Below are 13,907 nucleotides of genomic sequence, written 5' to 3'. Positions count from 1 at the left end.
GGAAATTGACCACATAGACACAATTAGTATAATGTTGGTCACCAGGGGGAATCAAAGCTTTCGTTCCACGCTGAGTAATCGGTGGGTGATTTTTGTTTTCTTTTTCAAGAGCAATGGCTTACAGCTAAACTCATTCTTTACATTTCTATACCATAGTTTACACAGCAGGGTCTGCCTCCTTTACTTCTTGGGTGAATACCTTGAATCCAAAACAAAATACCTTTACTATCAATTTACGACAAATATTATAAACAGTAATGGTATGATTTTATAATAAATCGTTTTTAGTTGCAAAAACAAAAGTATTTGATGTCATACTAAATATGCAACACATTTCAATATTATTAGACAGAGAGAATGACAACCCAGTGTCCTAATTTTCAAATTTTTATCTGTTTGAACAATAATTACATAGAGATAATGTAAATTAGGCAATACAAATACTAAATAGATGGGAAGGGTTCATACGTACAGGTACATGTACAAAAATAATCATGAATTTTAACTCAATGTTTTCGATATGGGCAGTAAGGTAAAAATCAATTTCTTTAGTTCCCCAGTCATGCCAGTGACTTGTCAAAATAATGATACAAGCTATAGAAATCTACGCAAACTCATGCAGAATTCCCCACTACTTTACTGGAATTTCTAAACCTTTAATAGCAAAGCACGGTGAATAGATTTTATAACAATGTGCTGCTAGTGAAAAGAATTCATTTTCAATGACAGCACACACATGTATAGTAATCACTATTATATGACCTTTGGGAGAGAGAGAGAGAGAGAGAGAGAGAGAGAGAGAGAGAGAGAGAGAGAGAGAGAGAGAGAGAGAGAGAGAGAGAGAGAGAAATTGAACTAGTAAATACAGAGACACTGGGAAGTACTTCAATGCAAGAACAACTGGTTTCATTACTTGTCTGGCTGACATAATCTCTTTCCGCTCACTGATCATTGTACACAAAACATAAAACATACTGATAGTTTTGGATCATCGATAATGTCCACCAAATAGCTTCATGCTGTTTTTACTCGCATTTTCTGCTATAATAGTAACATGATGTACATGTATGTGGTTTTCAAATCACTGAAAATGCCCACCATTGATGTCAAACTAGTCTACTCATTTTCTGCTGATAGTACATGTACATTGGAATGTGGTTTTCATGTACATAACTGAAAAAGCCCTCCGAGGTGCGAAACTAGTTGAAGATTGAAGCCAGTTTCGTAATCCATTTTTTACTGACAATATGTGGTATTCAAGTCTTTGAATAAGCCACTGAGATGTAAAACTGACAAGTCAAAGGATCCAGTCATTCTTGTTTTCATTTACTGCCAATAATAGTACATGGTTTGACATTTATGTGGAAGTCTCAAGTGTGGTTTTGCCATTCAGAAGAGACATGCAATCTAACATCAAATACAAAATATTACCATTTTCACTTTAATTTTGAAAAAAATAACGTGAACATTTTTATTTTGTCAGAATCAGGATTTAAATATCATGCATCTAGTTACTATGGGTAATGTGTTGAAAAGGAACCCTTTCGTTCAAAACAGAACTCAACAGTTCTGCCCGTGCTTCCTTTTCTTCTCTCTTAAAAAAAGAGATATTTTCATTTTGACAAATATCATTAATGTTTCATTCAACTAGCATCACAATGAAATAATGTCGGTAATTTATTCAAAAAAAAATTCAATAATTTTTGTCAACAAAACAGAATTCACCTGTTTTGCACACTTTCATTTCGACACATATCATGAACAGTTTATTCTATACGTATCAGAACGAACATACAGAGGTTTAGTAGTGACAGGTGGGATTTTTTTTAATTTTATCCAACAAATTTTTTATTTTTTATCCAAAATTTTGTTGGATAAAAAATACAAAATTTGTTTCATAAAAAAAAAAAAATCCCACATGTCACTAATAAACCTCCGTACAAACTATACTCTGGACAACGTTTTCAAAATATTTTGATCAAAACAGAACACTTGTTTTGCTCGCACTTTTTTCAAGAGACATATTCAAAAGTCCTTGAAAATCAAAAGTATTTTGCTATTAGAAACAGATCAATTTTCAGCTGATGGAACACTAATATTGAAACAAACAAATTCCATGTAAAAATAAAAGTTTTCTACAGTACATAAACCTGTGGAGAGAGATTCTTCACAGTGACATACCACAACTTTCTAATTTACATATTACTGTATATCTAGTGTACATTTCTATTGGCTAGAAATCAACACCTCTGAATGCCATTGATAAGACATTGTACACAACACAAACCCTCACAACAATGTATTCTAAAAACAGCACTACACATGTAGGTATAATGGCCTGTTATCTGACATTACACAATGTTTGAAGTGCATGTTAAGTACTTGTTTGGTAAACTTTGTTTTGGAAGGCTAGAATTAGGTCAGTGAAGGCCATAAACTGGGTCAGACTTCATGTATTTTTTTTTCATTTCATTTCACCTCATTGATTCTGTAATCGATGCATTCTGTTGACACATAGTACATGTATGTGATTCATCTGCTCAGCATTCAGTGCTTGCTTTTGTGATAACTTTCACACTCAATGAGGCCATGCTGTACTTGTACTATAAATAGATTTTTATAGCCACCTTTCGTACTCTGTACAGGATCTTAATCATCCATATCATTCACACAAGTTGACAGACAAGCTAGAAATATATTAAAAATTTGTAACAAACACTTCTAGCATGCTGAGAGGTAAATACATGTACTTGTAATTACCACTGAATTTTTTAAAATATGTAATAAAGGTCAATGTTTTGAACTTTCAGTCATTTGATTTCTCTATGATTTATGATATTACTCATTTGCTTTTTATTATATTTATCATTACTATTAATACTAATTAAAAACCTTTAATTATATCTGACCACAGTACCACTTTTCACGGAGTTTCTCAAACATGAAATAATATTTTTTTACTGGCCAGGCAGCTTGTTAATTCGCTGAAAGCAAATGAAAATTCTCGGTGGCTACAGAAAAATTTGATTTGAGCAAAACTGTTGGGGACACCTGTTCTTTCTGTCATACTTCATGCAAGATGTCTGATCTAATGTCTATCTATGTCAACGACGCCTATGGGTACTTACATGTATTCTCAGGCCTAAAATTTAGAATACTAGTAACTGCATTATACTGCGGTTGTTTGTTTTACTGTGTGTGTGACCAAACAGACGGATTAGACTGATCTCATTAACCTCTGACTTAAGTATAAGTGGACATGATATTCTTTATTTATCCATCTAATAATAGTAATATTTCATGTCCATAGTTTCCTTGTATTGTATATTATGCTAATAGTACAGACATGTACAAGTGTGATCAGGTGTTTTGTTTCTCTAGAGACAAGCGGTGTTTACAACAAACAGCTGCAAAGATGAAAACTGTGAAATTTGGAAATATTAAGATCAAGTCCTTCCCTTTCTTTATTCAAATTGTCATAAGATAGATCCAACAACGTGTTGGGCTGTCATTATCATACAGTAGGGTTTAATATTAATATAGTTTGTCAATCCTGTATTTCGTAGCCTGGAATCCATGCAGCAGATTGGATTTTTTGTACATTTGTCTTTCCAATCATGCCTGATTGAAAGACAAAAGTGAAAGACACATGTAAAAAATCCAATCCACATGGATTCCATGCTATGTATTTCCAAAGTCATAATTTTTGGTGTACAAACAAATACCCCCCCCCCCCACCCCATAGAAAGGGGAGTAAAACAAACTGATAAATTAGGTATAACTTTTTCTTCCATGTTCACTGAAAAAAACAGTCTTGTATTCCTTAGCCCAGAGACTTAGTCTATTTGATTTGACAATGTCGTTCACTCTCTGATCAGCCAGCATGTCAAGTTAGTCAGATATCCCAGTCTTTGGGCTGTGCATTATACAACGTACCATTGTTTAAGCTGAAAGCAACGTCATGAAAATCTAATTTCTTACGATATACAATTTTTTATTGCTTTCACTTTTGCAGTGTTTAATTCAAGTACCTCAATCTCACTTCCTGCCTATTTTATTATTACCACTTCACTTTCAGATCCCATAGGCAACTTTATTGTGAAAATAACAAAACACTTGACTATGATTCACGACATCAACCAAATTGGAATCCATTTCACACTGCATGAAATCTAATAATAAATGTGCAATATTGAGAAAGCACCACATACATGTACATTTGTATATATGATTGCTATGATATGAAAAATTGACAATACTGATGAAAATTATCAACTATTCCAAAAACTATCTCAATGGTCCAGGGTTGTTTATTTCATATTTCATTAGTTGTTACATTCTGTTTGCAAGGTAATGACTGAATTAACAGTTATACATGCATAGTTCATTGTCAGTGTTTTTTCTTAGAGATCAAGAGCGTAAATACATAAAATTTACTTAAGCTCCATCGATATTTTACTGAAATTCTGCACTTTAACTATGCTACCAGTACATGTTATGAAAATCAGAGTACTAGAAGTTTTACCACATTTATCCTTGTTATGATGGTTTCAAACCAAAATATATTTTATTACAAAGTATGGAAATCACTGCAACTTTTCCCTGATCTGTCCACACAGACTCTGTTACTGAGATTCCTAAAAGTTACCACACTGACAGTACTAAACGACTGCCAGGGAAGGAAAGTGTCTTTCTTTAATGTTATTTTTATTATGACGTTTAGATTTCTACAAGGCCAGCTGTAATCAAAATCTGACCACAAACAATCACAGCTATTGTATTATTGACAAGCAAAGGTCTTTCTTAAATTCAATTTACAATCCAAGTGTTTTTATTTTGCCGAGGTCAGATGTTACCCAAGTTACCAAACCATAACACAAACACTGATTGCACAAGGTTTCTTGTCATTGCCGAGAATAAGGTTTTTATTAATGAGAAAATCTGATTTTTATTAGGATATTTTTCTTACATTTCTAAGGTCATAATTGGAATGACCCCTACATATACATAATAACAATGATGATGTCATCAATTGTTGTGTACCACCTGTCTGGTCCAACTGAAGTAATCACCACTTAATGTGATGCAATTTTCACAACCTATCAATTTCATCACACTAAACCAACCAGAAAATGAAATTCAAACAACTAAACTGAAAGGTGATCAAAAGTAGTGCCACAGTTTATTTTATTTCTTGGTGATTGAACCTTAGTTTAAAAGCTAAACATTTATTTTTGTGTATGTTCCTTTCATTACCCATTAAAACAGTAAATACCAACAATTTGTTTCAGTCAAATGGCACCTTCTACATGTACATGTAAAGATAAGTTATTGTCTTATTATTTCTTGTTTCTTGTCCCTCACAACTTAGCAAGCACAATAAGGTGTGTGGTTACAGTACTGTTTACATCATGGGATAATTGTATTCATTACCCTAATCATGTTCATTCACTTCACCAGTGCAAAAGCCTCTGTGGACAAAGAGAATAGGCGCTAAGGTCATGCAAATGCACATGGCAAATTAATACAAATAACAACACATATAGCTAACAGTAACAATTTACTCTTACAATACATTGCAATTACATTGCTCAACTGAACATCTAGGCTTAACTCCTCCCTTGGCATATGTATGATTCCTAATTATATTGGTCATGCTCTGGAATACAGTCTGACTGTGAAAGTTTGACGAGATGACAAATTTCAGCCAATATCATTATGTACAAGAAGAGTCAATGTTGATGGTTCTGATGAAATGTTCATTTCTTTTCAATGGCCAACCAAGAAATATAATTCACACACAGTCCCCTTCTATCACCTTGATTCACAATAAAAGACAGCTTTCAAAATTTACAATTGGGTTCTGGTGGTACAGATTTCAAGAACTGTTGTATTCAGGCTTTGGCTTTTTTTTCTGATAAAAGCCAGGATTGCTGTAATCATGACAAAAACCATCAATCACATTCTCACAAATCAGAGTCAATATTTCTTCTGCAACACTGCAAAACCTCTTGATGGCGAGTCTTGAAAGTGTCGTAAAAGAGGTGTAGTTTACAATAATGATCAATCACGACAAAATATTTTATTACATTCAATGGTGACCTACATTTCTTGTTATTAATATTATATGAAAATACAAAAACTGTTGATCAAGAGCTCTACTATATTTTATGGTCCAAAAATCATAAGGGATTCAAAGACACTTGCAATGGTATTATATCATTCCAGATATATCAACTATCATGTACAGTCCAGAAGGTGAAATTTGCATAATTCCAAAATGATGAGCTGGAGTATTTTTTACTAAAAAAATCAAAATTCATCATGACAAATATATTATTATTTTTGTAATTCCCAAGTAAAATGATAAGACTAATTGGTATAATGAGTCACTCTTGTTCTCTTCACAAATTGCAGTTTGGAACCCTCTATACATACATGTATATGTACATGCCTGGGGAGAGAAACCCTTGCGAAGTGAACAGTTGTAGTCTGGCTCATGAAAATAAACTGCAGATGTGCATGTGAACCTGTTAAAACAGTTCATTTCTTGAAATGTGCTTGTATCCATGTAGTATGAGCCACGATATTTTGCTGTAAAACTCAATTTATTCATGTACAATGTAAATGTACACAGTACAGGCACTTTTTATCATAGCTATTTTGTATCTGTCCATTCAATTGGCGTCAGCCATTTTATCTTGAATTTGTTAGGCGCATTTGGAACTTTGCATGATTAGCAAACTAGTAACACAGATATTCAAATGCCATGATAGTACATATCAGTAACTTATACACCCACAACTTGTATGTAACCTTAGAAAGTTCCTTGTAGTTTAGACAAATCAGTTTTAAGTTTTGTCAACAAGTGATCATATTATAGTACAAATTCCTTTTAGTGGCTGAGAAAATTTTAGACTTTGTAAGATAGGGTACAAGATACTATATTGCTGAATTTACATGTAAAAGATCTTGTAAGTTGTAATGTGAAATGTGAGAGGTTAGTGGGCTTGAGAGAAAAAATGTTGAGAACAAGTAAGATTTCACATTACTACTTCAGTGTTCACCACAGGTACTCGAATCAATGTGTAGAAAAAAAAAATGTATTGTATATAAATAATTTATATACATATTTTTTTTTTAAATCATACATATTGATTCAAGTACCTGTGGTGTTCACGGTGATGCAAAATCATGCATATTATACGTAATGGAAATTAATTTTATGCACATTTGATTGAACGATCCGTATCCTGTACACAACCAATTTTGTTATAGTGCACAAGCCATTACACTCCACGTTGCTGACTTGAGAAAAACTTGCAATTTGTGAGACAACTGGGGTCTGGTGTGGAGGAGAAATGTTGCAAAAAACTCTAATGCATTTTGATAGTACATCAGTGTACATAACATCAACTTAGCCAATTTGGGGACACATGTAGAAGTGTGTCCACTCCTCGCAGAAGACATAAATCTAGATTATGCTAGGGAGTCTAACTCTATAATTCCTATTCCTAACACAATAAAGTCCCTAGCTTGACTACAAATGTATATCCATTGTACAGTCAGTCCACTGCTCTACATTCTATTTCTGTATTAGTTTGTGAAATTCACCTACATACTGTTAGTAGTTTTTGATTGGAAATTACATTATACATCACTGTACAAAACTGAGTTATAGCAAAATTGGAACGGAGATCTAGAACAGTGGACATTTTATTCTGTATTGATTCAATTTCTAAAATACATAACATGGAAAGCTATGACCTGTTATAATCAATGCTAACATTTATATTATGTAATAATATTCATTACATGATGTAAGTACTTCTTGAACATGGTGTCCCCTCATATGCAAATCAATGGAATGTACAGAATGGACCCCCTGGCATATATTGTACATTGTGATGCTGCCAACAAGTCTTGATAATATATAGTGTACTTACATGGACATTACAACACCCAGGAAATTTCCGAAACAAAATCCACATAAATTATGACATGGTTTATACTATACTGATCTTTCCCATTATTCTTGTTCTAAAACAAGTTTATTTCAATTATGCTGTATTATTTCTACACGTCAATAAATCATTAAATGTGAAACAGAAACACCCATGTAAATCATTTTCCCACATAAAGGACATATTTTCCTTTCTGATCAATGCCATTATAATTACTATTGGTATGCATACCTACTTCATTACAAATTCAAGTACAAGTTCTTTAATCACACATCTTGTATTACTTAATTGGTTGATAACTATTCGTAAAATCCAAAACATCCACATGCTGATCAGTACCACATTTTCAAAACTTACTTTCTGGTACCATACTCATATATTTTCTTAAATAGATGGTCACTGACTTAAAACAAGTGAGTCCGGGATGCCACATCAATTTTATACATATATGGTATAATTTAATTTCCCTTGTATACATGAACATCATAAATTCTGTCAGTTTCACTTGGCTGTTTATGTTATTGAAACTGATTAGAATGTACTGCTGGTACACATGTATTTCTGTTGAAATCTACAATTGCTGAAGTGAAAGCAAAATAAGTGGACAGAGAAAACATGAATCATGTACATGTACAACCATTTCTTATCATAACAATCTCCTTCCACAATCAAATTCACACTCCTGATTGATAATAGGACACGCTTTTTTTACTCTTTTTTTTTTTGGAAATGTGAGGCAATATAAAGACACTTTTTTTTTGGTGAAGAGTTTTGGCTTTATTATATAGAGGTGCTAATATATTGATGTCCTTGAAAGCTGTTCCTAATCAGCCGCATGACCCCAATTTAAGTCTTGTACTAGACCTATTTTTATGTGTCTTGGCCTTGGAACACATTTGATTCAGCAGTTGTACCGTAACAAGGTTGAAATAATAACACAGATGGTCTATTGATTTTCTTTGAAAACCTTTGGAAGAATAACAAAACGGACATTTCATTCCTTACAGTATTTCACGGTCTGTGTATTAAGTCTTCCTGAACAAGATCAATATTGATATTCCAAATTTTTAATATTTCAGATGTAAAATTGTGTAAATTAATTTTATCTTCACATGGGGCATAAATAAATAATAGCCAGAAAAACAAATATGTTATTTTTTTTCTCACCCTGCGTCATCATGGCAGGGCTTGTTTCCAGAGTTTACTACGTGCACACACGCATCACATTGTATGTTTTACCTTTTACCCCTGTCTTGACTCTACAAGCCCAACAATTCTACTACAAGTACATCTTCTAAATCATGGATGTTTTTAGAGGAGACCACAAATTACAATATTTGAACTGACGGTTTTCAAAACCAGACGGAGAAAAAATAAATATTCACTCTTACCTGAGCGACTTTACTTCACTGGTTTTGTACCTGTGTATGGCGTTTTTTCTTCGATTACAGATGATTCATGAATGAAAGCAGATGCGTAGGAATTTTCTATGTTTTATCCTAGTAGTCAATGAACGGGTTATACACGCCCACATTCAATTTTCTATACACAGCTTGCCGGTGTGTTAGTAATATTTGCGTGGATATCACCCACTCACATCACATCGGCATACCGACGTGTTCGTTACTCAAATTTCGAACTTTCGCTTGTTCCGTGTCACAGATTGTAGAAATTGGAGAGGGTCGACCAGTACTTTCAAATGTTATAAGTGTGATCTTTAGTTAACCACTGAATTTCCGCCGGATGTTATAAACGTTGGGTTTCAGCAGTCACAACTTTACAAACAACTCACGCGGGCGGTCGAGCCTTTTTTTCACGTTACTCCATTGATTGATGATCACGCGAAATGTCTTGTTTTGCTTTTTCTTCGGTAACCAGATCTGCACTCATTGCACATAGGTGGCACTTCTTCGTTCTTTGACTGGATACTAGTCTGCACATAAAATAAAGATACGATTTTAGCACAGAATTCACAGCAATTTTCTCATTCTAGCGATGTACTTCGAACGCCTTCCTACTCTTCGCGTGCAAGACTATCGATGAGTGAAAGCAAGATGTACTAGTAGACAACACGGAAAGTGGTGACGTCATCGAAATTGCCGGGTCATTCCCAAAACGTTCTTGGGTTTCATATATTTTATTATTAGTAAATTACATATACAACTATTGTTAATTTATATCAGTTAATCATGTTAACCGCCTTTACTCCAAAGAATATCCGAAAACATTAAAAACCTAACCACATTCATGATACAGTGCAAAGGTCAAAGACGATTGCATTACATCATAACTTTACGTGTTTGTGAGCCTCGTTTTGACATCGACAAATAGGAAATCAATCACCTGCAGGCGAGCCAACATGAAATTGACATCCCCAGGTGATCGTGTTGAAGGGTAGTACATCTCAGTTTTAAGGTAATTATTTCAGGTTTTATTACATTTTATTCGCTAATTTAGACAACGATATGTCAACCATCAGACGGTGAAATTTCATTTTACATTTCCATGTCTCAGACGGCTTGTTTCCTCTTGTAATTGCAAGGGCCACCGTTCACAACTGTGCCCCCAGTGAGTCATTGAATGTTGTATGGAAGTGTGAGCGAGGGCCACTGTCGAAAAAGGAATCGGCTTTTCGGCGTTGGCCGATACGATTTGCGCGGTAAAGTTGTTTGAACATGTACACGTTGCCGGAGTAGTCGTGGTTTTGAACAGCATATTTTGTATTTGTTGACTAATCGATTACAAGCGACTGAGAAGTGCTTGGGTGGTAATATGTACATAGTGTTACACTGTGACACACTAAACCCTCCCGATCCCCCCCTACGATTTACAAAACAATTGTATGCTGGATGCTTTCAATTGGAGATGATTTATATTTTCCATTTCACCGTTCAGGTGTGTCAGAGTTGAAAATGTGAGACACAAGCGTACCATTGTTTAGAAGAAAACCTGAGCGAGCGTAGAATTCCATCATCCACTGGCCTATGTCAATAACATAGTAGCAACTGAACATACAGTCAAAATGGCCAGACAGTTCGGATCTGGAAGTCAGATGAGCGAGGCCTTCGTTGAGAAGACGGCGAAGGAGAAGGCCAGGCTTGTACACAAACTTGCCGGTCAGCTGAAGTCCGATATGGCCAGGTAAGGAGCGAAACAACTTATCATGTAATTATAAATAACTTTATTTTGTTTCCTTCCATCTTGTCATGGACAGGAATACATGCGAGTCATGTGAAGTTTACATTATGATGTAACACACCAATAAATGGTTGTCTGAGATTGAAAGAATCGGACAATTAATTTGTCTGGTGTTTATGACAAAAGTATTGGTTATATACCAAAATTAGATAAAAAATATCTAAGTTGTAATGATGCTAAACATAATAAGCAGGTAACATGTCACCCTAAATATGGTCACCACAACACAGTTTTGTGCCCTATCAAAAATCTAGACCCACCAGCAAGATACACGCAACTGTTGTAAAATGTACATCAAGTTGCGTATCCTGTTGGTGGAGGGTCTATGCAAAAATCAAAACTTTTTCACTCAATCCAAATTTCTAGAATGGAGTATTTCAGAAGGATATCAATATTACCAGTCTTGAGTTCAAACGCCAAAGATTTGTTGGGGGAAGGGGGGGGGGGGGTGCTGTTATTGTTGCAAGGTCACAACCCTTTCATCTACAAATAAGACCAATGCCACTTAGGTATATTGGTAGTGATTCACTTCCTTGGGGTTTTAAAGCCCATCTTTTAGCAAACAACTGATGGTCAAGAAACAAGGGGTAAATGACACACATCCACCTGTTGTCACCTGGCAGGTCAAGGGATTGATTCAATAGTCTAATTTGGGTAACTGACTATTATTATGTGAATTTCTTGTTTTACTGGAGAAAGTGTCAAATGTTAGGGGTTCATCTTGCTAAGTGATCACTCATACTTCATTGAGTAAAACCAAATAAATATTGTATATTTAAAATTTGACCAAAAATACTGAGATAAAGTTAAATACCAGTGGGTATCCACATGTAGACTGTACGATACATTGTGTTGTCACCCCTACCAGGCATCTAAATCACAAAGTCTAGATGGATATATTGAGTATATATCATTGGATTTTCTTTACACATGGAGAGCATTTTTACTTTATTAATCCATCTCTTGTTCCCTAGTCATTTTACCAGGCCTCCCAAAGAAAATTGTGGTTCAGTGCATAGGAAACTATTCAGTATGCTAATTATACCAGATTTGTCTTTCTCCCAGTTTCCATCACCAGCGTTGTCCAAGCTTAGCAAAAAAATGAAACCATTGCATGTACATGTATGATGGTACTGGTAGTCATGCTTTATTTAGCCTGACTTAATAGAGATACGCTGTCCACTTCAATTAAATATCACCTTGAAATGAAACCATTAATCAAAATGTAATTGTGAAGTAGACAAGCAAATCTGACAGTGGTAAAAAACAAGAAATGTACAGACATATATACCAGTATACCTACAGTGACTGAGTAGTACAAATTAGTTGCATGGTGTTGAAATGAACACAGGTTTTTTTTTCAGAATGTAATAACCGCACTCCTATAACAACAATGGAGAGGAGTTATAAACATTTATTGTCAATGTTATTGAAATGTATACCCAATCTAATACATACTTGTGAGGGTAGGGGACAAAACGTTTTGGTGTTTTACATCAACACTTTGGATTGATCACAAGATAACATCTCCAAAAACAAACACAAAAGAGGTGAAATGTTGTAGAATTTGCAGTTTTGTTATTGTACATGTAATTTGTAACTATGATTTTGGAAAGGAAATTAATTTTAAATCAATAAATGCCAGGGGAACGCTGATAGGTTTTACCTTCGTATTGCCCCCTAACTAAACACTTCAAGATTTCTGTCAGTCTGTTATTGAAGTGTTTGTTTTTGAAGTGTATAGAATTATGTACACAGTATCAATCATCATGTCAGGTACTTGACACTAAAAACTGACTTTAAAACAAGGAAAAAAAACAACCCACAATATCAAACATGAAAAATCAAGGGTATGTATTGCTGTTAGTGTTCTTAACACAATAGTATTGACCCATACATATAGTGGGCAGTTTTGTTTAAGAACAGGTTTAGACAAGTACACACCTCCATTTCAACTATATAGATTGCAGGTTCATAGTAAACTCACAGGGAACAGTGGACTGTCTGTGTTGAAATTGAAATCGTGGTAGTAGGTCTAACACCATCCTAGGTTGAATACAGGTATTCATTTCCAGTTATGAAGATAAACCGAACCAGTCGCTAACCTTACCTAACCCGACATGTAACTCCCTACCTTGACTACAGTCAATTGTGTATTTATTGCACAGTTGTCCACTGTTCTATATCCTTGCCAACTTCCATGCAAAGGACTGAATGTAGCAAGAATTTATTACTCATACCATTACTAATTGCAATAGTATTACACAACCAACACAGGCAAAGTTTACAGTGTATCTTCTCCAACAGTATTAAACATAAGCACTTTGTTATTTTTGTTATTTTTACACAACCAAGTTTTTGTAGTCCAGACTGTTATTGTCTACTAATGTCAGTTAATACTCTTTATGTATGTGTTTGATTGTTTTTATACAACACTACCAGACAGTAACACTTCCTGGAATGGATGAATAAAATTTTATCGTATTGAATTGTGTTGCCACCGGCTGGTCATTTTGGAAAGTTCCTTATAAAAGAATTTGTGATACTACACTGTATTGAAAAGACATTAAATCTGCCACACAACAGCATGTACACAAATAGAACATGTACATATGACATAACAGTTGAGAGTGGGAGCGGAGCGCTCTGCTTTTTTGGAGCTATATTCTTGATACATTTTATTATTGTATTCAATTTGAACTTTTGTTCCAAACAAAACTTGAAAATTTACCTGAAAGACTGAAG

General features: G+C 34.4%; 2 protein-coding genes across 4 annotated transcripts in view; one reads left to right on the top strand and one right to left on the bottom strand.

Annotated features, from left to right (window-relative positions):
- The window catches only part of LOC144440832 (ras-specific guanine nucleotide-releasing factor RalGPS1-like), a 55,158-nt gene extending 45,135 nt beyond the window's left edge, over nt 1–10,023 (bottom strand). The window contains exon 1 of the mRNA XM_078130246.1: nt 9,356–10,023. The gene's annotated coding sequence lies outside the window, so the exon portion shown is untranslated. The remainder of the gene's footprint in view (nt 1–9,355) is intronic.
- Nucleotides 10,024–10,251: 228 nt separating this feature from the next.
- Nucleotides 10,252–13,907, top strand: part of LOC144440913 (uncharacterized) — a 41,105-nt gene continuing 37,449 nt past the window's right edge. For all 3 annotated transcript variants that reach the window (XM_078130370.1, XM_078130369.1, XM_078130368.1), the window contains exons 1-2: nt 10,252–10,379; nt 10,860–11,105. In XM_078130370.1, the coding sequence (XP_077986496.1) occupies nt 10,987–11,105 (119 nt within the window). In that variant the 5' untranslated portion in view covers nt 10,252–10,379; nt 10,860–10,986. The remainder of the gene's footprint in view (nt 10,380–10,859; nt 11,106–13,907) is intronic.

This window comes from Glandiceps talaboti, chromosome 10, assembly GCF_964340395.1.
Source record: "Glandiceps talaboti chromosome 10, keGlaTala1.1, whole genome shotgun sequence".
NCBI classification, from domain to species: domain Eukaryota; kingdom Metazoa; phylum Hemichordata; class Enteropneusta; family Spengelidae; genus Glandiceps; species Glandiceps talaboti.
This window is presented reverse-complemented; position numbering and strand designations above follow the sequence as displayed.